The 27134-nt window shown below is 45.8% G+C and overlaps 1 protein-coding gene and 1 non-coding gene across 4 annotated transcripts in view; both read right to left on the reverse strand.

The window, feature by feature from the left end:
- Matn2 (matrilin 2) overlaps positions 1–27134 on the reverse strand; it is a 111465-nt gene that overhangs the window by 24455 nt on the left and 59876 nt on the right. For 2 of the 3 annotated variants that reach the window (XM_035449638.1, XM_035449637.1), the window contains exons 4-7: positions 21502–21624; positions 12816–12938; positions 5522–5644; positions 1749–1871 (exon numbers count right to left, since the gene is read on the reverse strand). In XM_035449638.1, the coding sequence (XP_035305529.1) occupies positions 1749–1871; positions 5522–5644; positions 12816–12938; positions 21502–21624 (492 nt within the window). The remainder of the gene's footprint in view (positions 1–1748; positions 1872–5521; positions 5645–12815; positions 12939–21501; positions 21625–27134) is intronic. The other variant, XM_035449639.1, reaches the window with a different exon arrangement.
- On the reverse strand, positions 23348–23509 carry LOC113837440. Its single transcript, XR_003488017.1, has one exon. It is a non-coding gene; the product is annotated as a U1 spliceosomal RNA (small nuclear RNA).

The raw sequence follows: 27134 nt of genomic DNA on the forward strand, positions 1-27134 counted from the left end.
TTTATGTCACCAAGCATTGTTGTGGTTCTGATACAAGAAAATAAAGGCTTTTATTTTTTCCTTTTATTTAAAAGTTTTTCGAGACAGAGTTTCTCCGTGGCTTTGGAGCCTATCCTAGAACTCGCTCTGAGACCAGGCTGGTCTTGAACTCATAGAGATCCTCCTGCCTCTGCCTGCCGAGTGCTGGTTCTAAAGGCGTGCGCCACCACTGTCCAGTCAAAGTAAAGGCTTTACAAAAGTCCCATGTTGTCCAGTTCTGCCCTCATATCAGCCTAGATAACCCGAAGTTTCCCAAGGTCCACCTCTTCTGGCCTCTTGTCCCAACCCGGTACCAGACAGTAATCACTTTCACAGGCTTGGTAATACACACTATTATCTTTTTGTTTGTTTGTTTGTTTTTTCAAGATAGAGTTTTTCTGAGGCTTTGGAGGCTGTCTACACTATTATCTTTTATCTTTAGTTGTATGTTTACCACAAACCAGGCACTAGGCCAAGAGACTGACATGGCCTCAACCATTCCCCATAACCACCTGGGGAATCAGTGCTATTAACATTCTCACTTTTTAAAATAGACAGGCAGTCAGAGCTTGGAGAATAACCTGTCTGAGGTCACATATATAGAATGCAACAGGGCTTAGATTTGAATTCCCGCCTATCTGACTTAGTAAATGCTTTTTTTTTTTAAAGATCTTATTTATTTATTTATTTATTATGTATACAGCATTCTGCTTCCATGTATATCTGCACACCAGAAGAGGGCACCAGATCTCATAACGGATGGTTGTGAGCCACCGTGTGGTTGCTGGGAATTGAACTCAGGACCTCTGGAAGAGCAGTCGGCGCTCTTAACCTCTGAGCCATCTCTCCAGCCCCGTAAATGCTTTTAATAGCAAAGAGTAATAGCAGCCAGCAGCCTTGTTCTCAGCAGTCTACATATATTCTCTCTCTCCTCTCTCTCTCCTCTCCTCCACCCCTGGTTTTAGGTGGTGCTGGGAGTCTAACTGATGGCTTTGTTTGTGCAAGGCTAGCTTTCTACTGACTGAGCTACACCCTCAACCCCATACATATTTATTTATTTATTTATTTATTTATTTATTTATTTATTTATTTCCACCCCCTCTCAATCTTGTTCTCTTCCATTTTTTTCGTTTGTTTGTTTGTTTGTTTCTGAGGCTATGTCTTGCCAAAGAGCCCATGCTGGCCTCAGCCTCCTGAGTGCTGGGATTAGAGATGTGTATCACCACCGACTGGCTCCGTGCTGGTCTTGAACTCACCATCCTTCCGCCCCAGTCTCCTGGGTTCTGAGATTGTCAACTGTGCACCACTGTACTCAGCACACACTAACTTCTTTAAAAAAAATGTTTTTTAAATTTTATTTATTTTATGTTTATCAGAATTTTGCCTATGGGTATGCGTGTGTATTATATGTATGCCTGGTGCCCGTGGAGAGGTCAGAAGAGGGTGTTGGACCCCCTGGAACTGGAGTTACAAACAGTTGTGAGCCACCATGTGGGTGCTGGGAATGGAATCTGGGTCTTCTGTAAGAGCAGCCAGAGCGATTAATCACTGAGCGATCTCTCCAGCCCCCGTGTGGATTCTCTTAATTATTACATCACAACCTTTGAAGGGGGTTGACTTATAAAATGCAGGACACCCTGAAGCTACAGAAGGGCATGGCTGCTAATGAGCCCACAGAAATGAGCATGGACCCCATCCCCTCAGCACCCATACTCCTGGGGCACACTCACGGCTGCAGGTCTTGCCATTGGGGTCCAAAGTGTAGCCCTGTCGGCAGCGGCAGTAGTGGCCCTCCTCAGTGTTGACACACTCATGCTCACAGCCGGGTTTGTTCAGGGCACAGTAGTTGATCCCTGAGGGGAGAAAGTGAAGACCTTCCTTCAGACTCTGTGAGGCTATTAGGGTGGACTCCAGGGTTCCCACAGCCCCCATGGATAGTGCTGGTGGATGCTGCATGCCGGAGGCAAGCCAGGAGTCAGCGCTCATTCAGTCATTTACCAGCCAAGGGCCAGACCCTAAGTTAGACTTGTAGATGCAAATCTGAGGCCCACCTTCAGGATTTTGTGCTTTGGAGAACAACAGAAAGGAATCGGGAGCACTAGACACCAAAGATGTAACTGAGTACCAAGAAATGAAGCGAGGTTATTACTGATGCCTTCTATACATTTCACTGCCAGTTACACCACAAAGCGAGGAGCAGTGTGAACGGGCCAGGCACGGATGTAACTTCATCTGGTAGGGTCTGGCATGCCAAAGTCAGACATCAGAACTGCGAGATAATAAATGTCCTTTATGCATGTCTATTCATAAAGAGTTGGAGAGAATTTCAGTCTGAGGAGGTCCAGTTTGAAAATAAAATGATGAGCAACCCTGCCTATCAAGTTATGATGCCAGATGAATGGCCGAGAGGAGAAATTCCAGAAAAACTGGAAAGGTTAAAAATGTTGAGGCAGAGGCAGTCGGATCTCTGTGAGTTGGAGACCAGCCTGGTCTACAAGAGGGAGTTCCAGGACAGCCTCCAAAGCCACAGTGCCGGGATTAAAGGCATGAGCCACCAACGACCGGAGACAGATAAATTCTTACTGAAGTCTTTCCTGATAACAGAATACTGCCTGTTATAATTTTCCATTTCCTATACCTGATCCATCAGCCTCATAGGACACACTGATTTGTTGAAAAATTATTAATTTTTGAAAAGATAATTGAGTAACATTCACCAAAAGCTCTGGAGGACAAAGTGTACCAGTGTTTATAAACAATAATTTTCCTTGATCTCCTAAGGCATGTAACTCTTATTAAGTGCTTAGCTATGGTAACAGAAGTTCACACTGGCTTTTAAGGATGCTGTTTCAGCTATGATGAGCCCCAGCCTGATTACCAGAGTCCCGAATCTTAGAGTCCACCCCCGGGGTCACATCTGCAATCCACTCAGCCTCAGCACCGGCCTAGGTTCCAGGCTTTGCATCACCTGACCTTCATGATAAGTGCCCAAAATCGATGAGGGCGCTCACTGTCCAGGAGGAGGAAGGAGTCCTGGCCAAGGACTTCCCTTCAGTACTAGGCTGCCCTGAACTACTTTTCCCAATTTAATTGGATGACACAGAATTCTTTTGAAACAGATTGTTTTTAATTAGATTTGAAAATAGCCTCCTGTTACATGTAAAAGGCCCGGTGTCTGTAAGACCCAGAGCACTCCAGAGATCTTAGATTCCTAATTACAGACCTCAGATTTTTTTTTAAAGCCAATTGCTCTGCTTCCCTCTGCCATGTAATTCTCTAGGGAACAAAAGCATTGCCTTCCACTCCCAAACGCCTGCCATAAAGTAGGACCGAGTGCAAGCATTAAGCCAGGACAGCTCCGACAGGCTGACCTCAGAGGTCCTGGCCTCGGCTCACAGCAAAGACAACGGAAAATGTAATGACGAGGAGAGAGATTTCGAGATGAGGACATCGGTTCTCAGGAAAAGTTCTGGATTAAAAAAAAGGGCCCCTGGCTGCAGAGAAAATGGAGCTGTCACCATCGGATACACACGGATGAGTGTGAGGGACTCTGGCAGGAGCCACAGCCTCCCAAACAGCCCATCTTTGGGCCAATTTGGGGTCCTAAAGCTGCTCTCTCAGCCTCTGTCCAAGACACTCCATCCCACTGCCCATGCCCTGGGGATGTGTGCAGTGACTGAATTAGAGCCTCCTTTCCTTCAAGTGTGTCTCCAGCAGGGTGTGGAGGGAGCAGCACAGATCAAGGAAATCCAGTTACATTGTAATTTCTCCAGGGTGAGGTATCTCAGAGCAACTCTTTCACTGCTGGCTCATTCACACAGGATCCAGGCCACAAGCCTGCACCCAACCCACTTTGAGCCAAGCATTCTGAGCTGTGGAGGATCCTGTGATGTCAAAGGCAAGCAAATGGTAACCCTTCCACTCTTCTGTCCTTAGGGAACAGTGGGGTGTGTGTGTGTGTGTGTGTGTGTGTGTGTGTGTGTGTGTGTGTGTGTGTGTATGAATGTACTTGTGTATAGGTATGTTTGTATGTGTGTGTGTGTGTGTAAGTATGTAAGAATGGATGTATGTCTCTCTGTATGTATGTATGTGTGTGTGTGTGTATGTGTGTGTGTGTATGTGTGTGTGTGTTTGTAGGTATGTGATGGGGGATGTCCTTCTGTATACTGTGAATAAATGTTTCTCTTCTTGGTTGATGGATCAAGCTGTTTCCGCCAATGGACAGGCTGGATGTGGTCAGGCAGGAAGTATAGGCAGGGCTACTAGGAGAATTCTGGAAAGAGGAAGGCAGGGAGTGAGTTGCCAAGGAGATACCATGTTGCTGCAGAGGGAGGAAGAGGTCTGGGCATCACCGATAAGTCAAGGCCACGTGGACACAGATTAACAGACATGGGCTAATAATTAAGAGAGAGCTAGCCAAATAAGAAGCCTCAGCCATCGGTCAAACAGTTTATAATTAATATAAGCTTCTGTGTGTTTATTTGGGACTGAATAGCTGTGGGACCAGGAGGGACAGAAAATTCTATCTACAGTGTGTGTGTGTGTGTGTGTGTGTGTGTGTGTGTGTGTGTAGGTATGTGTGAATATGTATATATACATATGTATGTATGTTTGTATGTCTCTGTGTGTGTATGTATGTAAGAATGTATGTATGTATGTACATGTATATGTGTATATATGTATGTGTGTAGGTATGTATGAATATGTATGTATGTATGTGTATATGTGAATATGTATATATATATATAAGAATGTATATGTGTGTATGTATGTATGTGTAGGTATGTATGAATGCAAGAATGTATGTATGTATATATGTATTGTGTGAGTATGTAAGAATGTATGTATGTATGTCTGTGTGTGTGTTTGTGTGTGCAGATATTGGCGATCAGGCCTAGAGGTCAGCTTTGGAGTAGGTGCTCTAGTTGCTGGCTAACCCCGCTGTATTTCAGGTGACAGACGTATGCCCATCCTCAGGTGACAACTTCCTCACTCTCAGGTGACAACTTCCTCACCCTCAGGTGACAATGTCCTCACACCCTCCTGCTGACGCTCTGCTCCCCCGAGTGCTGCTGCAATGGCCTAGGGCATTCCTCTCTTTCTTCCTTCCCATCAAGAAGAACAGAACTCTAATGCTCCCGCTCTTAGCAGCATCAAGTGTCCTATCTGGTAAGGCTTGAAGAAACCAGCTCCTCTAATGTCCCATCTCTGTGCCCAGCCTTTTTCCCCCTCAAGGTTCCATAAATACTTCATGGGGACAGGGAACAGGGGTGCACATTTCAAGGAGATGCGTCAGAAGGGACTGAGTTGGTAAACAAATCACATGACCAGAACCAGTCTATTCAATCTTTAGGAAAACACCCCACAAAAGGTTCGAGTGACCACAGGAAAATAAGAGCAGAAGAATGTTAATAAACACAAATGCCCATGACGAACACAGCGCGTTAAAGGTCCACCAAGAAGGGAAAGCATTATATTGGCTGAGTGGGCCGAGGCCACTTACGTCGGCAGGTTTTCCTGTCTGGGTTCAGCATGAAGCCTTTCAGGCAGCGGCAGAAAGCAGACGTCAGGGCATTAACACACTCGTGCTGACATCCATGATTAGATGAGGCGCAGTGGTCTATCTCTGGAAGGAAAACAAGGTCCTGGGAATCATGAATAAGTCGATATGGCTAGAGCCATGAAAACAAGGCTTCTGGGTTCCCATTTCCCCCCGTGCCTATAAAACACATGCCTTGAGATCTAGGCCCAGCAGAGCTTTCTTCAAAAAGCCACTCGTGTCTAGAGATCATGTCCTCATCACAAAGATCTTTTATTGTTTGTTATTGTTTTTTGTTTTTTCGAGACAGGGTTTCTCTGTGTAGCTCTGGCTGTCCTGGAGCTCGCTTTGTAGACCAGGCTGGACTCGAACTCATAGAGATCTTCCTGCTGAGATTAAAGGCGTGTGTCACCACCACCTGAAGGAGGTGTGGCCTTGTTGGAGGAGGGGTAACCTTGTTGAGGAGGTGTGGCCTTGTTGGAGGGGGTGTGTCACTGGGACATGGGCTTTGAGGTTTCAAAAGCCCACAGCAGGCCCACTGTCTGCTGCAGGAGGATCATGAGGTAAAAGCTCTCAGTGCCTTTAGCAGCCACTATGCTCCCTGCCATGATGCTAATGAACTAATCCTCTGAAACTGTAAGCAAACCCCCAATTAAATGCTTTATTTTATAACAGTTGCCTTGGTCATGGTGTCTCTTCACAGGTATAGACGCCTAGCAAAGGTGGAAGGAGAGAACAAACTTAATAAAGTTGTCTCCTGACCTCCACACATGTGCCAAGGCATATTTAGGCCTGCAGTCACACATCAATTTAAAAAAAATTTAAGATGGCTGGACAAATAAAGACGCTTGCTGCTATGCCTAATAGCCTAAGCTCAATCCTTGGAACCCACATAGTAAAAGGAGAAAAGTGACACCCTAAAGTTGTCCTAGATCTCCACATATTCACCATGGCACACAAGCACACACACACACACACACACACTTAAAAAAAAAAAAAAAAAAAAAAAAAAAAAAAAAAAAAAAAAAAAAACTAAACATGGCCTGGAGAGATGGCTCAGAGGTTAAGAGCACTGACTGCTCTTCCAGAGGTCTTGAGTTCAATTCCCAGCAACCACAGGGTAGCTCACAACCATATATAGTGAGATCTGGTGCCCTCTTCTGAACTGCCAGCATACATGCAGACTGAACACTTTATACATAATAAATAAACAATTTTTTTTTGTTTTTGTTTTTCGATTCAGGGTTTCTCCGTGTAGCTTTGGAGCCTATCCTGGCACTTGCTCTGGAGACCAGGCTGGCTTCGAACTCACAGAGATCCACCTGCCTCTGCCTCCCGAGTGCTGGGATTAAAGGTGTGTGCCACCAATGCCTGGCTACAAATAAACAAATCTTGAAACAAATAAATGTAATAGTATTTTTAAAATTTAAAGTCTGGAAGGAAATGAAACAAACTGGGATTAATGATACTTGTCTCTGGCCAATGGAGTCTAGATGATTTTATTTTACGTAACTTCATTTCTGTAAGAATGAGCTGTCTACAATAAACGTGTCTTTACTTTTGTAATGAAAATAAATATATCTATTCATGATTACAAAACTAGTTGCCATGGGAAATAGCAAATGATACAGAAAAAAAGAACAGTGTAGGCGGTATCCAGAGATCTGAAAAGAAAATAATCAGTGAACATGGCTAAGAATACTATACAAAGCCAGAGCTGGGCTCTTTTTCTTCTTTTTCTCTTACCGTGCCCCAACACAAATTAAGTCCTGTAAGGACTGAGATATAAGCCCTGTGCACAACTGCCTATCTAGCATATAGCAGGTACTGAATACATATGGCTGAATGAATAAATGTTATTGTTACTACTCCTACTAGAGTAATACCTCGTGGGTATTCTGTGTGGATGCGTGTCTGTGCACCACGCGCAAGCCTGGTGCCCTTGGAGTCTAGAAGAAGGTGTTGGTTGCCTTCGAACTGGAGCTGGGAATCACAGGGGTGTCCTCTGGAAAAACAGCCAATGCTCTTAATTGCTGAGTAACCTCTCCGGCCCCACAGTGACAAATTTGATTTTATATATATATATATATATCAATAATAATAATAAATCCCAGCAAATGTGTTTGCAAATGGGGCTTCTCCCTGCTGGGATGTGTTCAGCTGATTTGACAAAGAATTGTTCTAAAAAGGAGGTTCTTCTTTGGTTTTGTTCTTTATACTTGATCTTAGCCGCAAGTGATTGTTTGTTTTTTGTTTTTGTGTTTTTCAAGACAGGGTTTCCCTGTGTGGCCCTGGCTGTCCTGGAGCTTCTTTTATAAGCCAGGCTGGCTGGTTTTGAACTCAGAGATACCCATGCCTCTGCCTCCCGTGTACTGGGATTAAAGGTGCTCGACACCAGAGACCATGTCTTCCTATAGAGCTTGGATGGCTTGAAATTTGCCACACAGACCAGGTTGGCCTTAAACCTGCAGTGACGCCCCTGCCTCTGTCCCCACCAGGGCTGGGGTTACTGGTGTGTACTGCCACACTTTGCTGTGACTTTTGGATGCCACTAATCTCTGTGGAATTACATTGCTTGCTCAGGACATGGCACATTTTGACCCAATCACATATTTGTCATGCTTGGTGTGTTACCTTGACTAGAGTACTTTCTACAGACAGCACACATACGGGCTACTAATTGGCTTTGACTTTAAGTATATTTTATTTACAGAGCTGACTCAGCAGTTAAGAGTGCATATAGCATGGGCTGGAGAGATGGCTCGGTGGTTAAAAGCACCAACTGCTCTTCCAGAGGACATGGGTTCAATTCCCAGCACCCACATAGCAGCTCGTAACTGTAACTACAGTTCCAGGGGACCTGACACCTTTACACAGGCAAAACAACAGTGCAAAATTAATTAATTAATTAATTTTTTTAAAAAAAGATTGCATATAGTTCTTGCAGAGGACCCAAGTTTGGTTCCCAGCACCTAAACCTAGTGGTTCACAAACCCCTACAATTCTGGTTCCACGGACCCCACCACCATCTATTGGACTCTGTGGGTACTTGTGCTCACATGTGCATAGAGTGGTCCCCCCCAACAAATACTTTACAAAATAAGTCTTTTAAAAATAGGGATTGAGGGCTGGAGAGATGGCTCAGAGGTTAAGAGCACTGAATAGTCTTCCAGAGGTCCTGAGTTCAATTCCCAACAACCACATGGGGGCTCACAGCCATCTGTAATGAGATCTGGTGCCCTCTGCTGGCATGCAGGCAAAAGACTGCATACATAATAAATAAATAAAATCTTTTAAAAATTATTAAAAAATTGAAAGGGTAAAGAACTGATCATTTTTTTATTATTTTACTAATCTTTTGGAAGCGTGTAAGAACTGGACTTTTTTTTTCTTCCAGCATGAGAGTTCTTGGCCAGGTGGCTGGGGCTGTGGCACCTCAAGAGTCACTAACAAGGTTGCTGGCTGCCTGGCTGCTGCTGGGCTTGTCCCCATGTCTCTGTCCTTGCCATCAGCTGTTTCTCAGCCTTGCCTGTCCTGCTGTATCTGCACAAGTGGGTTTTCTCTTTACTTCCCTCATCGTTTTCTAAGTACTTGGCTCATCTATTCTCTGTTATCTGGCTTCTCCCTCCGGCTCCTGTTCACTCCTCAGGATGATGGGATGGCGGCCTTTCTAGGGGGCACTCACCCTAGTGCTGCTGGCCTGGACCCCACAACTTTCCCAGCATTCCTGTCTGCCCACGCACAGGGCTGGCCGGCTTCACGCTCTTGCCTCTGACATGGCCTGAAGAGAGCTGAGCTGCTGGCCCCCAGCCTGGCTGGTGAGACCTCCCAGCTGGAAGAAGCCCTGCCCTGACTCCCGGCCAGACCTCTCCTAGTTCCTACCTCAGACCTTCTCGTCTGTACCACTCTGGGGTTTGGAAGAGAATCTAGTTCATGCTGAGGCAGTGGGGGAGATGGTGCCATTCTGGAGATCGGGGTGGGAGCGAGAGTCAGGACTCCTCCAGGGAGGAAGTTCTGAGAGTAGACAATGCTTTCATCTGCCCTAGTCCGGCTTGCCTGCATCGCACCGTAGGCCCTGGGTTACATTCGTCCTGGGTGGTGACTCAGCTGCTCTGTGTGGTGGGACTTGTATTCCCACCAACTTCCAACAGATGTCTTGAGTTTGTGTGTATCTCTGTGTTTAGTAAAGACAGACAGCACACGCCCCTTAATGCTGAAATTCTTTGAGGCCAGTATTATCTGTGTGTTAGTGTGTGTGTGTTCACGTGTGTACGTATGTACAGGTGCATATGAATGTCCGTGTGTGTGGCGGTCAGAGATCAACACTGTGTATCTTCTTCAGTTGCTCTCCATCTGATTCTTTTGAGGCCGGGTCTCTCCCTCCGAACCTGGAGTTCACCCATTCACTGGTTGGCAGGTGAGCCTCGGGGTGGGCCCTTTTCCACAGGGGTACCAGAGATTCGAGCCTCATTGCTGGCACGGCAGCCATTTTACCAACGGAGTAACCTCCTCAGATCCCAGTATCATCTTTCATAAAATTTTAATTATCTGTGGGTGGCAGTGGCGCACGCCTTTAATCCCGGCATTCGGAGGCAGAGGCAGGCGGATCTCTGTGAGGCCAGCCTGGTCTACAGAGCGAGTGCCAGATCAGCCAGGGCTACACAGAGAAACCCTGTCTGGAAAAACCAAACAAATAAAACACAAAACCTTAATTAGCGCCTGGCAATCTGACCAATCATTTCTACAAAGGATCTCATTTAGTCTTCAAGACAACAGTGTGAATTATCAGCAGGTGACTGTCACCTTCTGCTGCAGTCCAGGAGGTTTGCCCAAGATCACCCAGAGAAAAGGCAGAGACGCTGACCACCAGAGCACAGAGTCCAGCTTTGATGGGGATGCTGACTCACCATCGGCCCAGCAGCCACAGCTCCAGGCCACAGTGACAGCCTGACACTTGTTTATAGTTCAGTGTGGTCTCTTGGGTGTGGGGTGGGAATAGGTGGACAGCATCTTGCTGAGAACTGCTCCTACTCAACCACGCATTCCCCCCAGGAGGAAAAAAAGAACTGTGCGTTTAGCAATGTACTGGGCATGGGGGTCTAAACAACCTTCTGGTCCTATTGTAACACTGTTTCCTTCTTTTAGCATCAGTAAAGAACTGTACATTTAGCTATGTATTGGGCATGGAAGCTTAAACAACCTTCTGGTTCTGTGTAACACTGTTTCCTTCTTTTAGCATTCCCGTCTCCCCTGCTGCATGTGGTGAATGACGGCTCACTTTAAAATCCAGCCAAGGTCTGTCCGCATCCAAGGACTTTGCCTCCTTTTCTAATGGCTGATGGCTGGGGCTCCAGTAACGCATTTTGGATGTAGCATGCCCCTGCCTCTGGAGTTTTAAGCTACTGATGTTAAGGGACTGAAGTAAAGGAAACCGGAGGGAGGCTTTTGAAAACATGCACAGGAATATACACTGGATGTACTTTTGGAAGGTGGAAGGTACAAAACTCCTTATCAATAAAAAATTCTATTTTCCTACTGGGTGGTGGTGTCACATGCCTTTAATCCCAGCAGTCGGAAGGCAGAGATGGGTGGATCTCTGTCAGTTTGAGACCAGCCTGGTCTACAAGAGCTAGTTCCAGGACAGGCTCCAAAGCCACAGAGAAACCCTGTCTTGAAAAACAAAACAAAACAAAATTCTATTTTCTCATTGATGTACATTGCAGCAATGCCTTATTTTATCTTCTTCTTCTTCTTCTTCTTCTTCTTCTTCTTCTTCTTCTTCTTCTTCTTCTTCTTCTTTTTTGATTTTGGTTTTTCGAGATAGAGTTTCCCTGTATAATAGCTCTGGCTATTCTTGAACTTGCTTTGTAGACCAGGCTGGCCTTGAACTCACAGAGATCTGCCTGCCTCTGCCTCCACAGTGCTGGGATTAAAGGTATGTCTGCCGCCCGACCCTTATTTTATTCTGATCATTAAAATATCCCTGGACTCTAATACTTCAGAAGCAGGCATCTCTCAAGTGACCTGTCCACTGTATCCAAGGATAATAATCTCCCACAGAAGCCCTAAAGTGTTCCCTTGCACCTTTATATTTAAAATAATATTCCTGGCATCTTTTTATAAAACTGGTGCTCGTCTTTACTTTATAGGTGTTCTTGAAGGGACCAGCTCCCCCCCCCCCCTTTCGGCAGCCGTAACAGCTGAACACGTGCTTGTCTGACCTTGTCCTAGTCACTAGAAAGTCAGATGCCTGCCTCCTGGCAAGGAACCAATCAGAAGTTAGCTGGTGGCCCTATGCTTTACGGCTCTGGGTGTGCTTTACAGACAAGTGCACAGCAATGACGAGCAGAGCAGAGCAACCACCCTGGGAGGGCCTATGGGCCATAACAACCAGTTGACCAATCAACACAGGGCAAGCCCTCCAAGCCTGGAGGCACACCAATCCTGAGCCTGTGCGTACCCCTAGACACCTCCCTTAAGCTGCCCTACAAGATCTCTATGCAGTCAGTTCGAACTGTCTTTTCTAGCCATCCGCCATGGCGGGTGGGTAAAAGACCCGAGCTAACATGGAGTTAGCTTGTTAAACAACAACAAAGCCTCATGCAGTTTGCATCAAGCTTTCAACTCCGCATGGTGATTGGGGTGATCTCGGTCCTGGGCAGAGATCCTGGAAGCCTGAGCTTACATTCTGTTCTAATTTTAGGAATTTAAATTAATTTCAATACTTACACATATAGCTAAAATCAAACGGAACTAAACACACTAAAGAAAACTTGGGGAGTTCACTTCTCCGCACCCCACCCTCAAGAAACCACATTAAGTTCCTTTTGGCTCAGCGATTTCTCTCTGGTCATCATGTGGAGTCAGAGCTGGAGCCCACAAGCCACAAAGCTTCGGTGAACATACGCTCCAGGCTCTGTTATAATGAGAGCCGCAGCCACGCTGGGGCAGCATGGGGGGCGGATATGGGTTTGATTGAGCCTGCTAAGCACATGCAGGAAGAGCATGCCTGCATGGAGCCTCCAACAAAAGATGCCTTCAGATATTTCGACTGGGGACATTGAGACCAAGTAAGCCACAGTCTTAGGACGATTTAGAAAGGCCCAACGGAGGAGGAATAAGGGCAGAACCCCATGACATAACATGTGATAGTCTATACTTGGGAGAGTTCTATGTCCATAGTGCCCACAGCAATTGCACTCTGTGTGTGTGTGTGTGTGTGTGTGTGTGTGTGTGTGTGTGTGTGTGTGTAACTTACTTGTGCATGTTTTCTTATCTGGGTTAAGAGCAAATCCCTCACGGCACTGGCACAGGTAGGAACCTTCAGCATTTACACACGCATGTTCACAGCCATGATTTTCCGAGGCACAGAAGTCCACAGCTGCAGAAAACAATATAATTTACATATTAGAAGTTCAGAGAAGGGGAGACAATAGAATGTCAGAATACCTATAACAAATACAATGCGTTAATATTGCCATCCCCAGCAAAGGGCATGGATAAATAAACATCACCCCAAGATCCCCCTCAAGTTTTTTTTTTTAATAGTTAGGTGTTCATTCCAGAAAATAAAGAATATATAGATATGATTATATTTAAAAGTCAGAGAAATGCAAATAAAAATTATCACAAGGTGTTGGGGGGTGTCCTTCTGTATATGTTTCTCTTATTGGCTGATGAATAAAACACTGTTTGGCCAATAGAGGCAGGAAGACAGGTGGGGCTAGGTGATGAGGAGAATTCTGGGAAAGGTAGGCAGCAAGAGATGGAGAAAGGACACCGTGTAACCAGCAAAGGAGTAACAGGTCCAGGCATTCTCTGGTAAGCCAAGACCACGTGGAAATACAGATTTATAGAAATGGGTTAATAATTAATACAACCAATAAGAAGCCATCAGCCAACAGTTTTATAATCAATATAAGTCTTTGTGTGTTTATGGGGGGGCTAAAGCAGCAGCGGGACCTGGCGGGAAAGAAAACTCCAGTTACCACAAGGCACCTACAAACCTCCTAAACTGGGGAAAACAGAGGTGAGGTGAAACCCAACAGCAGCTACGGGTACAGCTCAATGATGGTGCACTGGTCTCATATTCAAGAGGCTCTAAGACCAACACCATAACAACAAACAACAAACACATAAGAACCCAAAGCAGTAAGACAGTACAAAGTGTCACATAAATCCTCATCGGTTTCATAAATATTCACTGTGTATTTACTATGAACTAGGTCTTGTTTTAGATGCTAAGGACAGAGTAAATAACAAATGAGACCCACCCAGCGTCCAGGAGTTAACACTGGTGGTGGAGATGGTTTTGTGAGAGCAGTGGAGTTGGTGGTGGTGGTGGAGGTGAGTGTGGTAACAGACAGAAGTCATCAAACAACACAACCCATTAGAAGATGGAAAATGTTCTGGAGGAAACCAAGGGAAGGACGCTGGGGTTGATGGAGGTGGTCACAAAAGTTTCTCCAAATAGGTGACTGGTAGTCCTGAGTGAGGTACCAGCCGCAAGGACACCCAGGAGCGAGCATCCCGGGTGAAAAGGGTAAGTACGGGGCCAGGAGGTAGGAACGTAGGTGCCGCAGGACCAGCCAAAGGGCCAGTGCAGAGCAGGGGGAGAGGGAGAGACGAGAGTGGTGTGGTTAAAAGAGACATGTGGCCTTCAAGGACGTAAAGTCCCATTGACCTCAGAACTGGTGTCCATGACTTTTTACAGAGGCAAGGACGCTAACATGAAGACATCGTGGTCAGCCCTAACCAGAATGGCTGATGAAGACGGCAGGAACATGGCTCAGTAGCAAAGACACAGCCGTGCATAAAGCTCTGAGTTCACTCCCTGGAGCCTGCATAGAAAGAAATGTGGATAAGCTGGATCACACCTGCAACCCTATAGTGGGAAATTGCCTACACAACCCAGCACTGCTATGGCAGGAAGCTCAGAGGCCACCTAGCCTGGAGTCTGCAGAAAGCATGCTTCACAGAAGGGAAGATGAGAATGCTGCACATGACTGCTGCAGCATGGGTGTGTGCGCGCACACACACACACACACACACACTGCATACACTCACTGCATACACACTGCACACACTGCATATACACACTCACTGCACACATAATGCATACACACACACTTCATATACACTCACTGCATACACACACTGCACACACACTCACTGCCCACACACATTGCATACACATACAGTGCAAACTGCATAACACACTCACTGCATACACACACTTCATACACACACTCACTGCACACACATACGCTGCACACACACACACTGCATACACATACTGCACACCAGGCACTGCATACACACTCACTGCATACACACACTGCATACACTCACACTGCATACACTCACTGTATATACACACACTGCATACACACATATACACTGCATATACACACTCACTGCATATACATACTGATATGCACACTCACTGCATACACACTGCACACACTCACTGTGCACACACACATTGCACACACTGCATACACATACTCACTTCATACACACTCACTGCACACACACTCTACACACACACTGCATATACACATTCATTGCACACACTGCATATACACACTGCATATATACACTCACTCCATACACACTGCACACACTGCATACACACACTCACTACATACACACTGCATACACACACACTGCACACACACTCACTGCATACACACACTGCATATACACACCACACACACACTCATTGCATACACTCCAAACTGTATATGTATAGTGATTGTAGCCTTTTTGCTAAAGCAGAACTTTAAAATGAGAATTCTTGCTACATTCAAGTGATAGGACTAGATAGATAGATAGATAGATAGATAGATAGATAGATAGATGATAGATGATAGACAGACAGATAGATGATAGACAGATGATAGATGATAGACAGATGATAGATAGATGATAGACAGATGATAGACAGATAGATAGATAGATAGATAGATGATAGATTGATAGACAGATAGATGATAGATAGATAGATAGATAGATAGATAGATAGATGATAGATAGATAGATGATAGATAGATGATAGATAGACAGATAGATAGATGATAGATGATAGATGATAGATGATAGACAGATAGATAGATGATAGATAGATGATAGACAGATAGATGATAGATAGATGATAGACAGACAGATAGATGATAGACAGATAGATGATAGATAGATGATAGATAGACAGACAGATAGATAGACAGACAGACAGACTTCTTTCTCTGACTGCTGGGATTAAAATCATGCATCACCACCCCCAGCTCATAATCAATTCTTGATAAATCAATGCTTTCCTTTCTGCTAAGGCCTCTGGGATTTTATTTGGCAGAGGCAGCTGGAGCCCCTGCGTATTAGACTATCTTTATATATCTTACCCTGATGCATGCTTACAAAGCAACTGCACTGGAATGCCTATGCTCTTGAGCACCTTTGTTCGTCCACAGACCATGTGGTGTTTCTACAAGACATATGTTGTTGTCAAGGTGCGGTCTGTGAACTGCTTACATCAACAATCATTTGCAAACTTGCCCTTAATATCAGTTCTCAGGTCCTGTCCCGGACAAGTGGAACTGGAAATTCTGGGTATGGGATCCTGGAATCTGTAATAACAAGCCCCTAGGGGATTCTGGCATGCTAAATTTTAATAGCCTCTGTTAAAAAGCAAGAATATACTACACATGCCATAAAAGTGAAACCAACAGCTTTAGAGAAACTGGAGGTTACATGCTGATCAAAATTACTATGAGAACAGCAATTTTATACTGTTATAAATATAAGATAGGAACATTTTTTCATTAACATCAACAAGGATTCTGACCCCAGATCATTTTTCAGAATTTTTCAAATCCTGTGCCAACTTGAAGAACTCCAAACTGAAAAATCAGACAACATGTCACAGGAATTATTTATACAACCAAGATTTTAAATATCATATTTTTTCAAGTAAGCTTATTAAACATTTTGAAAGTATTATTAAATATGACTATTATTAATTATACATTTATTTTTAAACAAAAACAATTAAGATACATTTGTATATATGTAGATGTTTGGGGTGGAGTTGTTGTTTTGGGGTTTAAGGCAGGGATAGAGTCTCAGAATGTAGACTAGGCTGGCCTGGAACCCATAGCAATGCTTCTTGAGTGCTTGGATTACAAGTGTGTGCCATCATGCCCACCCAGCTCAATGTGTAGTGTGGGATATCCCAGCTCAATGTGTAGTGTGGGATATCCCAGCTCAATGTGTAGTGTGGGATATCCCAGATCCATGTGTAGTGTGGGATATCCCAGATCCATGTGTAGTGTGACATATCCCAGATCCATGTGTAGTGTGGGATATCCCAGCTCAATGTGTAGTGCAGGATATCCCTTTTGAATGGAATTTTCCATCTCTGAGCCAGCCATAGGCCACTCTCTTAGATGAGCTTCTCCCAGGCCTTGAATCTCATGCTGCTTTGTTCTCAGTGTGCACAACTGTCTGCATTACGGCAGGATTCAGTGACTGTAGGTTCCTAAGACCTTAGTCTATAAAATCTCAAGCTTTCAATGCTATCATTGACTCACTGTCAAGCCACTTAGGGATGGCAGCCCAGGCCACCACTCAGCAGTTGGATGTGAAGAAACCCATTTCCAGTCATGTGACCCTCAAAGAGGTTTAAGGTCCAGGGGGAGGTCTAGTCCACTCAGTTCTGGCATCCTTCATTAAATATTTTATATCTGTTACGTAACTTCCTTAGTTGCAAAACTGTATTTGTGAAAAAGAAGGCCAAGGTTAGGGGCGGATGCATGGAGCGCCTCTCCAAGTCGGCAGCCTCTCCACTGTTCCAGATCCTCACCGACACCAACAAAATCCTTTCCGTCCTCTCTGCCTGGAGTCTCAATGTGCACCTTCATAGATGGAAAGATGACAGTAACTCCTGGCTGTCATTCCTCGTCCGGGCAGAGGGCTAAAGTCCAGAGTCACAAGTGAGCCTTGCCACATCTGGGCTCTGCCCCATGTGTGAAAAACCACTCAGCTGTCCTCAGAGATAAACAAAAACTAAGATGGACATTTGCCACAATACTTTATCATAGCAACAGAACACCGGCTGGAGATTCCCTCTCCATCATAATCCTCAAATCCTCACAAGCACCTTCTCCTTCTCCCTTCCCTCTACAGCCTTAGACTATTGTTCATAGACATTTTTCTTTCCCTCAGTTCTTTCTGCTTTCTGTATGTAGCTGAGATTAGCCCTCCATCCACTACTCACTGGGCTTTTCATCAATAGGCAGGAAATGGTGACTATCATGGCTAGTGCACACTGGGAACTGTACTCAATAACTTATCATCTCAAATCTGAGCAGTAGGTGTTATGGCTCTTCACTGTGGGTGAGAAAACCAAAGCTCAGAGATTACATGAAATAAAGACGTGTTTCACTAGGAGTTGGGACGTCAGGCTTGAAGGTCCAGATGCCTTCAAAACAAGTAAAGGCACATAGACATTTAAACTAAATGTTTAATAATGCACATAAAAAACCCTAAATGGACATTAAAAGGAACAAGGGGGAAAACATGTTGCTCCCTGCCTGCATTGCTGGCTTTTGAAGCATTCTCTCCTGCCCTGGGCTATTTCCTGTTCTCTCTCTCTCTGACATATCCTTGCCTTGTCTCGTAATTGCTTGCTTTGCTCGTAAACCTTGCTTTGCCTAAAACTCCAGGCTATCTTTCCTTGAGTCCATTCTTGTCTCTCTTCCAACACCGACACCGTTGCACCCTCCTCAGAGTGTTAGAAGCTCAACGTCACGAAATTTCAGGTGTGTCCAACCCAGGATAGGCATGAAGCAACCCAACACAAAATTACAATCTTACTTAAAACATTATGAGGTGACTTCTTTGTTTTGTGATATTTTATAGCCCCTGGAGTCTTCGTCTTTGAGACTGGTGCCTTTGTTAGGCTGCTTGTGTAGCTTCGATATCTCTCCTTTGAAAACACTTCCACCCCCATGCCACCACTGCCCATCACGTAGGCTCTTGCTTGCTATATGTCCAATGGCTCCACTTTCTTCTGTATACAGATCTTCCAGCCTAGCTCCTCAGATGTCTCTCTCCTCTGTCCTCCCCCAGGGCTCTGTGATTCACTGGTCTCTCAACACAGCCCCACGGCACAGCATGACTTTTGAGAATTTTGACTCCCTAACTGAGACTACTGGCCACAGCAATCTGCCTGTTCATCTTACATCTGCTTCCCACAGAGGCTTGGTCAATGGCCCTCAAGGAGAGTTGAGAAGATGGCAATGCTACGGATGAGAGCTGGGTCACATTAGGATACAGTTTCTGTTGGCTTACCATTCCCCTGCTTGACCGCCTAATACAGGCAAGACATTCTTGGCATTTTGGTTGTGAGCCTAGCCTTTAACGGCTGGGCCATCTCTCCAGCCCAAGACATTTTCATACGCTTATAAGCATCGGCAGGGAAAACGCCCATCCCGGATGAATACAGCCCGGCTCTTCTCCTGGCAACCACAACAAGTTCTCACTCATTCTTTCTGCTCTACAGCAAATGTCAAATTCCAATCTTACAGCAGAATCCTGAGAGACACAAAGATTCTCTGCTACACTGGGACAATTAGGCAATTATTTGGTAATACAGAGAGGACTGGGTTCCCCACTACCCTCTAGTTTCCCAACCTCCCATGAACTGGCCTCTTGCTCATCTATCCCCTGTGACCCCATAAGCTCCCCAACTCAGTCAATCAGAACTGTGTTCCTGACTCCTTGATGCTTGTTCCCTGTCCTTCCTCACAAGGGCCCCATTCCCCACCTTTCTTATCTTTAATTTTTCAGTTCACAAAGTTTCTACTTATTTAACGACAGGAAGGGGCCAAAAAAAAAAAAAGAAAAGAAAAGGTAACAAAAATGAAGAGCATAACCTCTTCTCATTCAACACCGACCAATGTTTTGTAGCAGACATTTCTAGGGAGAGTATGGTGGAAATATAATGAATTAATAACAGGGGTTTTCCTCATCCTTTAAATAATATGAATTGGTACAATAAAAATTAATGAAACAAATAATAAGAATAGGTGGTTATATGTTGGCTTCTTTTTTGATGATGGGTCAACAGAATACCCTGCCACTCTGTCATGGTCACCACCAGTAAATTAACACCCTCCCATCCCCCCAAAAATAGCTCTAAGGCTCAATAAACCAATCCCATTTGCTGATCCCTGATGAGGGTATTTTTCAAACCTACCAGTGGGTAAAAACAAAGTCACAATACTCTCATTACTCCCGTGCAAATAGCAAATGACTACTTTTTTTTTTTGTCTTTTTTCCCATGCCTTTCATACCCCTAACTAATAATCAGGGAATGCTGGAAAACATGCAAAAGAATAAACATATATGAGGAAGGAAACAAGGAATCAAGGGATATAACATGGTCTCTGAAAGCAATGGGAAATAGAACAGAAAAGCACGATTTGGTCAGGAGTCTAGGTTCGCTTCAGTTCAGCTTACTGAACATCTGTTATTTACCTACTCTTTCTTGCTCTAATGATGAACAAGACCAGGAGAGGGAATTACAGCTAATCAGGAAGGCACTGTGTAGTGGCATCTGGCCTTGCCAGTGAACTTGTGGTGGGTGGTGGCCACACCCTTTGGGCGCAGTTTCAGGTGCAGATGTGACCCATTTTAAGGTTGAGGAGGGGCTGGCTGGTGCTCTCTTGGGTCCAGAGAGCATCGGAGGGGCAGAGATACATCTTCTGGAGCAGGAAGATCATAGCAATTATTTACTCCTATCTGTGTGAGTGCTTCCCTAATAAATACCTATTTATCCATTTATCTTGCGTCTGGTGGACTCAATTAAACCCTTACTTCTGTGCCACATACACGTTAGGGGTTTGTTGGCCCGCTCTGCAAGGGCTAAGGAAAACTCCACTCTTCTCTCACCTGATCACTCAGTGTGGAGTGACCAAGTCGGGAGGGTGTTCGACTGTGAAACTGTGCTTGTAGTTTTAAGCACCTCCTAGAAACCTCTTCCCTGGCTCTTGTGTTTGAGGCTTTTTGTCAATGCAGACAGTTGGGCCCTTCACTGAACTGCAGGTCCAAAATGAAGGATAAGGCCATCAGCGTCTTTAAGAGACTACATAACAGCCCTGCTCATCACCAAGTAAATTTCATATATAACTCATGAGCTATATAGTTATGTCCCCAAACTATGCTCCAAATCCACCCCGCCCTGTTGGTGGAAGTTCCTGTCCCACCCACCAGTTTCCAAATAACCAGCAGAGAGGCTTTACCATTAATTATAAATGCTCTGTCGACAGCTCAGGCTTGTCGACACCTAACTCACATTTAAATTAACCCATATTTCTTATCTATGCTTTTGCCATGTGGTTCATGGCTTGTGACCTCATTTTCTACACATCTTGCTTCATCTGCATTTGCCGGTGTCTCCTCCGACTCCACCCTTCTTCCTCCCAGCATCCTCAGTTTAGCTGTCCTGCCTATACTCTTTTGTCTGGCTGCCAGCCAATCAGTATTTTACTAAACCAATTTGAGTTGACAAATTTTTACAGTGTACAAAGGGAGCATTCCACAGCACTGTCCTTCCCGAGCCGTGAAGTAACAGGCCATCACATTTACATAGAGTAACATAAGCATGCTTTGTGTGGATGAGCAAATACTGACCTCAAGCAGAGATGAAGTCTTTAATGTTCAAATTCTACCTAAAAACTAGACCGAAGCACAGAGAAACCCTGTCTCGAGAAACAAAACAAAAAACGAACAAACAAACAGAAAACTAGACCGAAGAACCGACTATTTCATTAAAACCTGAAGGACTATTCGGGACTCATACACGTTGCATCCTGCCACTCTCCTTCCAATACACTTCTGAGCCCTTCCTCGGCACACAGGACTGAAGAGAGACACCCACCTACCTGCACATCGCTTCCCATCCTGGCCGAGGGTGTAGCCACTGTAGCACTGGCAGACGAAGGAACCCGGAACGTTCACACACAGCTGCTCACAGCCGTGGTCCTCTGTGGCGCACAGATCCTGGACTGAGGCAAAAAATCACACCATTAGCACACAGCTCTGAAGGTGAAGTGTTCCTGGCCCACGGCAACTCAACTCTGTAGCACTCACCGCAGTGACCTTAAATAACACCGCACATTTTAATATGTTATCATCGGTAGAGAACGGAGGGGCAAAATATATAAAAGGAAAATCCACCTGTAGTCCTACCACACGGAGCGGCCACTGCTGACACTGTGTGCATTTTAGTGTAGTTAAAAACATTCTTTTTGGGGGGTGGTTTTCAAAACAGGGTTTCTCTGTGTAGTTCTGGCTGTCCTGGAACTCACTCTGTAGACTAGGTTGGGCTCGAACTCAGAGATCTGCCTGCCTCTACCTCCCAAGCACAGTGATTAAAGGCGAGTGCCATCACAGCCCTGCTCATAAAACTGTTTTCAAAGTTGGAATTATATAGAAATTCAGTAAATACTTTTAATTAATATCAATTTTGTATTTTCCACTTTGAGCATATTTCGAGGGCTCACGAGTTGTGAGAAAGAGCTTCTACAAGCTCCCATAAGCATCATTCCCAGCCTTTGGGCAAACACAGCTTCACCAGTTAGAAGAGATGACTTTGTTTTGTGCAGCCTTTGACATTGTGCAGATTAAGGCAGCCAAGACAGCTACAGAGTCACTACTCTGCTGGAAACAGGATGTGGTGGTTTGGATAAGAATGGCCCCCATAGGCCCTCAGATCTGAACGCTTGGCCATAGGGAGTGACACTATTAGGAGGTGTGGCCTTGCTGGAGGAAGAGTGTCACTGAGGGTAAGCTTTGGGGTTTCAAATGCTCAAGACAGTCCCAGTGTTCTCTCTCTTCCTGTTGTCTGCCAATCAAGATTATAGAACTCTCAGCTCCTCCAGCACCACGTGTAAGCCAGCTAGCTCCAATTAGATGATTTCTTTTATAAGAGGTGCACACTCTTTGATCCCAGCACTTGGGAGACAGATCTCTGTGAGTTCGAGGCCAGCCTGGTCTACAGATGGAGTGCCAGGACAGGCTCCAAAGCTACAAAGATAAACCCTGTCTTAAAGAAATGGGTGGGGGGGAGTTGCCGTGGTCATGATGTCTCTTCACAGCACTAAGTCACTGACTAAGTCTCATGGCAAGTCCCAGCACAACCTGGATCCCCAGGTCTCATCAACCTTCCCTCTACTCATCTGACCACAGGAGAGGTCTGGAAAGTTCTCCATGTACTCTACACATTCATCCCTGTAACAGGAGAGGAAAACGGGGAAGCCAAATGCCACGAGAGGAGCTAAGGGAGATTTCAGGGAGTGATGGAAGAGTGATTATTTACAGTCTTGTTTGAGTCAACTAGTCACCACCACATATCCACAAAGTGCTGAGCTAGCTGCTAATCACTGACAGGCAGTGTGGGAATTAGTGCATGGGCGTGGGTCTCCTGCCACGGGCGTAGGGGTATGGAGAGGATGGAAAGGTTAAAGGCACCTTCAACCCACCACTGACTCAGCCTCTCCTTGGCACTGAGGGGCAGACATGATGGTGCTGTTTCCTGGCAAGGAGAGCGCTCAGCCGCCGTGAAATGACTAGCTCTACCCACGATTCTGCCATTAAAATCAGAGAAAACCAGAGAGTGTTAAAGGGACTGTATACATTAAAGAGAAGTTCCTTTGGTTAGAAAGTGTCACTTACAGCAAGTGTGATAAAACTCGGTTATCCAGAAAGCTCTCATTTATACTTTTTTTAGGAGGGACCGCCATTGCAGTCCCCCACTACCACAAATTATGCAATTGAGTTTCCCACATTTGGGGGAAATCGTAGGGGTCTGCTCATCCAGAGTGCAACGGATAGCCTCGCCCTGGGAAAACCACCTTCATGGTCATGGTACCTCTCCTGCCAAGTAAGTATTCCCATTTACACTTAAGAGAAAAATAAATGTCTATGTCACTTAAACAAAGGTAGATTTTATTTTTAACCATGTGTGCCTGTTTTCATGTGCCTACACGCATAGCTTTCCACAGAGAGAGTGGGGTTTCAATCCTCTGGAGTTGACATTACAGGCCACTGTGAGGCACCTGACATGGTGCTGGGAACTGAACTCAGGTCCTCTGCCGGACACTCTTCGTGGCTCAGCCACCTCCCCAGCCTCATCATTACTCCTTGTTAAAATGGCTTTTATTGCCGGGTGGTGGTTGCGTACGACTTTAATCCCATCAATCCCAGCTCTTGGGAGGCAGAGGCAGGAGGATGTCTGTGAATTCCAGGACAGCCAGAGCTGTCTGAAAAAAAAATGTATATATTACCAAATATACAGCGCCTCAAGCAAAAGGTGCATGGTACCTGAAGAACGACAAGAAAGGTGCCCTCTGACCTCCACAGACATGTGCACACACATAAATAAGTAATGTCACCTACTTGGTCTTTGAAGTTTGTATTGTGCTTTTAGATAAACATGATAAATTGATGAAGAGATAAAAAAAAAAAACCTGGTCTGACTCATTATCTCTACTAAATAAATCGAGCACTTTTTTCACTTTTTACTTTTATGGGTATGGATGTTTGCCTGCATGTATGTCTGGGAACCATATCCATGGCATGAAGTGCCCAAGGAGCCAGAAAAAAAGGCATCAAATCCTCTGGAACTGGGGTTACAGCCCTTGTGAGCTGTCACGTGGGTTCTGGAAGTCAAACACAGATGCTCTGGAAGAGCAGCCAGTATTCTTTACCATGGAGCCATTTCTCCAGCCTGAGCTTAAAAATATAAAACAGGCCAGGCGTTGGTGGCACACGCCTTTAATCCCAGCTCTCGGGAGGCAGAGATAGGTGGATCTCTGTGAGTTCGAGTCCAGCCTGGTCTACCAAGTGAGTTCCAGGACAGGCTCTAAAACAATACAGAGAAACCCTGTCTCAAAAAAACATATATATATATATTAGAGCCGTGTAGTGGCATCTTGCCTTGCCAGTGGCCCTGCTAGCTCAGTCGGTGAGAAGGAGACTCTTAATCTCAGGGTCGTGGGTTCGAGCTCACGTTGGATGCCAGTTGTAGGTAGGAGTTTAAATGAGTTTGCCAGACCCAAGATAAGTAGGTGTTTATTAGGGAAGGCCTTACACAGGTAAGAGTAAATAATCGCCACAGTCTTCCTGATCCAGAAGACGCAGACTCTGCTCTTCCAATGCTCTCCACAACCTAAACGAACTCACGCCAGCTTCTCCTCCCCTTAAGGGATCACGTCTGTACCTAAAACCAGGCCCAAAGGGTGTGGCCACTACTACAAGTTCACTGGCAAGATGCCACTACAAAGCTGGGTGGTGGTGGTGGTGGCAGCAATGGCGTACACCTTTATCCCAGCACTCAGGAAGCAGAGGCAGGTGGATCTGTGGTCTACAAAGAAAGTTCCAGAACAGCCAGGACTGTTACACAGAGAAACCCTATCTTGAAAAACCAAACTTAAATAAAATAATTAAATAAACAAAACCTACACCATCGCATATTAAAATGCTCAGGTCTAAGGAGGAGAATGGAGACTTAGGGGCCATGTCAACACGGAAGACAGACTTGGCAGCTGGATTCTACTCTGGGATTCCCTGGGAAGCGGCAGACGGGGCAGGAAAGATCGAAGACACCAGATGGCTGAGGGCCCTCCAGCAGGCTGAGGAGTCGAACTCTCCTGAGGGAGAGACCAGTGACTCTATCCAAACCGTGCTTTGTGCTCTCAAGCGATGAGTCTGGCAGCATCTGTCACAGATATTCTCAACTCTGGGGACCTCATCCGACTTCCAGCACAGCTCAACGAAGACCGTTGCTCTGTATGAGAACAGTGACGCGGCCTAGAGTCCCAGGCTTCAACGTGCCTGGTTGGACTGGTGGGAAACTTGCCTCTTGCTATGAGGAGATTGACGTGCTTGGAGCTTTTGGCCTTGCAGGCTGGCTGTCAGCACACTCCTGTTCTCTTCCTCCCTGGCATGTATCATGATAACATATGTGTTCTTGCAGTGAGGCAGTTACTGTCTTCCTTACTAGGCCCTCAGTCCCTTTGCAGGTGGCCAGCCAAGTCCTGCTGCTGGGAAATGGGGTCCCAGCTCACTGGCTATAGCTGTTCCTAAGCCATCTCTGCAGGGAAGCAAGAGCGTCTGCAGCCCCTCCCTCTACTCCAAGTGTCACCTGGCCCCCTGTGGGTCACTAGAAGCCCTTCTAACCATGAAAAGCAAGAAGGGGTGGGGATAAGGGATTTTATATTCATCTACGTACAGTTGCCCGGCTTCAAAATTCTTAAGAAGAGTGTTTATTATAACAAGAGGAAAATTAGTCTATTACAAAAGAACACCTCCTCTCCCTATGTCCAAGACAGGGTTTCTCTATGTAACAGCTCTGGCTGTCCTGGAACTGGCTCAAACTCACAGAGATCCGCCTGCCTCTGCCTCCCAAGTGCTGGGATTAAAGGCGTGCGCCACCAACGCCTGGCACAAAAGAAGCTTTTGCAAAGTAGCTCTTCAAAGCTAAGTCCTAGCACAGGTGAGGCAGAGGCAGGGGGGATCTCTGTGAGGCCAGCCTGGTTGACAGAGCGAGTTGAATACTGAAATCAATGGAGCAGCAGGTCCTGGAGGCACGGTGTGATTAGCCTTTCCACCAGAAGACTTTCCGCCAAAGGAAAGACAGAGCAGATGGTAATGCTGATTTCTTCCTGGTCAGGCCAGGACTCTGCAAAGTCCAAGGAATTACTGTGTGGCCCTGTCTACTGAAGCAGAAGAGTCTTAACCCAACTGCCTACTAGAACTTTCTGGAGCCCTTCCAAACACACTGATGTTGGGGTTCTAAGATGCTCAGACGGCGGCAGCGGGCCAGTTGGGCAAGCTGGAGGACCTGAGTTCAATGCCAAGGAATGTAAAAAGTCAGGCACGTTGTACTTGTGATCCCAGCACTGGGGAGATGGAGATGGGCAGATCCTTGGGCCAGCCTAGCCTGACTGGTAAGTTCCAGGTCCCAGTGAGACTCTGTGGGTTGGGGGGAGAGGAAAGGAAGAGAAGGAAAAGGAACAGGAAGAGAAGGAAAAGGGGAGGGGAGGAGAGAGGGGAGGGGTGAGGGAAGGAAAGGAAAGGGAAAGGAAGGGAAGGGAAGGGAAGGGAAGGGAAGGGAAGGGAAGGGGGAAGGGAAGGGAAGGGAAGGGAAGGGAAGGGAAGGGAAGGGAAGGGGAGGGAAGGGAAGGGAAGGGGAGGAAAGGGAGAACAACACCTGAGGTTGACCTCTGGCATACACATGTACCCATACTCTCCAGATGCTAAGATACACCCTTTCCGTTAAACCAGACTGGCCAGGGGTAAGATTCTGGCATCAGTGTTTGCTAAACATTCTCAAAGTCACCGGCGTGCAGCAGGCGAGAATCACTGACACCCACAGACAAAAAAGTCCTCATGATCCTCGAGGGAAGGCACCCAGACTCCTCCTAGGACCTGCGACCCCATGGCTCAGCTTTCTCTCTGCTAGTCTCAGAGTGATGGCTGCCACCCTTGCCTCCTCTCCGGACACTCGAGAATT

The sequence above is a fragment of the Cricetulus griseus genome, chromosome 10 (genome assembly GCF_003668045.3).
Source record: "Cricetulus griseus strain 17A/GY chromosome 10, alternate assembly CriGri-PICRH-1.0, whole genome shotgun sequence".
Classification (NCBI taxonomy): Eukaryota; Metazoa; Chordata; class Mammalia; order Rodentia; family Cricetidae; genus Cricetulus; species Cricetulus griseus.